The sequence below is a fragment of the Monoraphidium neglectum genome (genome assembly GCF_000611645.1).
Source record: "Monoraphidium neglectum strain SAG 48.87 unplaced genomic scaffold scaffold00312, whole genome shotgun sequence".
NCBI classification, from domain to species: Eukaryota; Viridiplantae; Chlorophyta; class Chlorophyceae; order Sphaeropleales; family Selenastraceae; genus Monoraphidium; species Monoraphidium neglectum.
Genome location: NW_014013316.1, coordinates 1,975 through 3,612, shown reverse-complemented (window position 1 = coordinate 3,612; position 1,638 = coordinate 1,975). Strand labels below are relative to the sequence as shown.

Here is a 1,638-nt window from a genome sequence, read left to right as displayed (position 1 = left end):
GTCTCGCGCCAACATCTGCGCCGCCTGCTTCCGCCACCCCTTGAGCGCGGCAAACGCGGACAGCAGGAGGCAGCAGCCGATGGTGAAGGAGAGGGCGAACTTTGAGGGTGCGAGGATGATGACGGGCAGGAAGATGAAGAACGCCATGAACAGGAAGAAGAGGCCGCCACCCATGAAGCTGAAAAAGTAGACCAGCTGCTCGCCAGTGGGTATGCCGCTGACGGGAGGGCGCATGAGGGTCGGGTCGCGCTGGGTGAGGTGGAGGGCCTCAGCCAAGCATGCGTCCCGGGTTGGTTGGCGGCGGTTAAGCTTGGGATTGGCCGGGCCATGCCGCCTGCTGCGGAGCGTGCAGTCGACAAAACAGCTGCTTTCAGCCTGGACAATCACTTATCGGGTGATCAGCTGCCTGTGAAAGATCTGTCAGCCTCGCCCAACGCATACGGTGGTTTTGTACTGTACATTCACTCTGGCCGTGCCCTGGCAGAGCTGCTTCCGCGACACCGCGCCAACCAGCCGCGCCTGCGCAGCCCAGGCCGCTGCTTCCTCAACAAGCCCACACTCCACCTACGTGCTCTCCAGCGTCGGCACCGAAGCGTTGCTGATGCCGTCCGACACGGCAGTGTAGCCCAATCTGAAAAAGGTGAGGATGCTGCCGCCCACCTCCTGCGCCCGCCCACTCACGGTGGACGTCCCCGCCTCCACATCTCCTTGGTTCTGGTCTGCGAGCACGCACGATGTCAGATATGCAGCCTGGCGGACGCAAACGCATGCATTCTGGGTGCAGTACGCCCAGACGGGTGCAGCAGCTGGGGCGCACAAGCAGCGGCTAGCGCTGCGGGTCAAGGCCGACGCGGCGTGTTGCCAGCGGCCTTCACATCAGCAGCTCACATGATTGCCAGTCCGATAAGAGGCTTGATTGCTGATGCTGCTGTTGTTGCTGCTGTCCCGCGGTCACGCCCGCTGGAAGCAGGTTCTTCAGCGCCTGCATGCTGTTGCAAGTTCTTATGTGTGAAGCTGATCACGAGTGCGCAGGATTCTTCATTGTGATCGAGGTTGGCGTGCTTACGGTGATTATGGTTGGGCAGGGAGCTGGGTGGCTGGCACACCAGAATGAATGTCAAGTGTACGAGAGAAACGGCCCCTCTGAATGACTGACTTATTCTGAATGTGTTATGTGTAATTCTTGGCAGCATCAGCGGCAGACGGTCAGCATCAGGCGATCTCATTATCATTTACGAAATGCACGCGCCTCGTGGCGTTTTGGAGGATGGGTGAGATATTGTATCCAGGCGCGGACGAAGATGCAGCAGCGATGCTGCCATATTGTTGCCGCATGTGGGCACGCGCATGCTGCTAGGGCGGCCGCCGCAACGGAGCGCCAATGCGGACCCGCACTGCACTCAACGCAGCCGAGCCGGAGTGCACAGGATCGAGAGCAAGAGCTGTGTCAAGGCTGCCTTGCAAAGTGACAAAAAGATTATTGTAAGAAGTGGGGCCAGGCCGCGGTTGTGCGCTGCAACCGCCTGGAGCGTGGCAGCAGCTCAGCATCCTGGCTGCATCCACGTCAGATGGCCCCTGGTCATCGTGACCGACTCAACGCATGCGCGCACATGGCAGCGCCCCCTCCACCCACCGTGT

General features: G+C 60.5%; 1 protein-coding gene across 1 annotated transcript in view; it reads left to right on the top strand.

The window, feature by feature from the left end:
* Nucleotides 1-1,239: 1,239 nt before the first annotated feature.
* MNEG_2678 (glutamate 5-kinase) overlaps nt 1,240-1,638 on the top strand; it is a gene marked incomplete at both ends in the record, with an annotated part of 1,975 nt that continues 1,576 nt past the window's right edge. The window contains one exon of the mRNA XM_014048838.1: nt 1,240-1,257. Coding sequence (XP_013904292.1) covers nt 1,240-1,257 — 18 coding nt within the window. The remainder of the gene's footprint in view (nt 1,258-1,638) is intronic.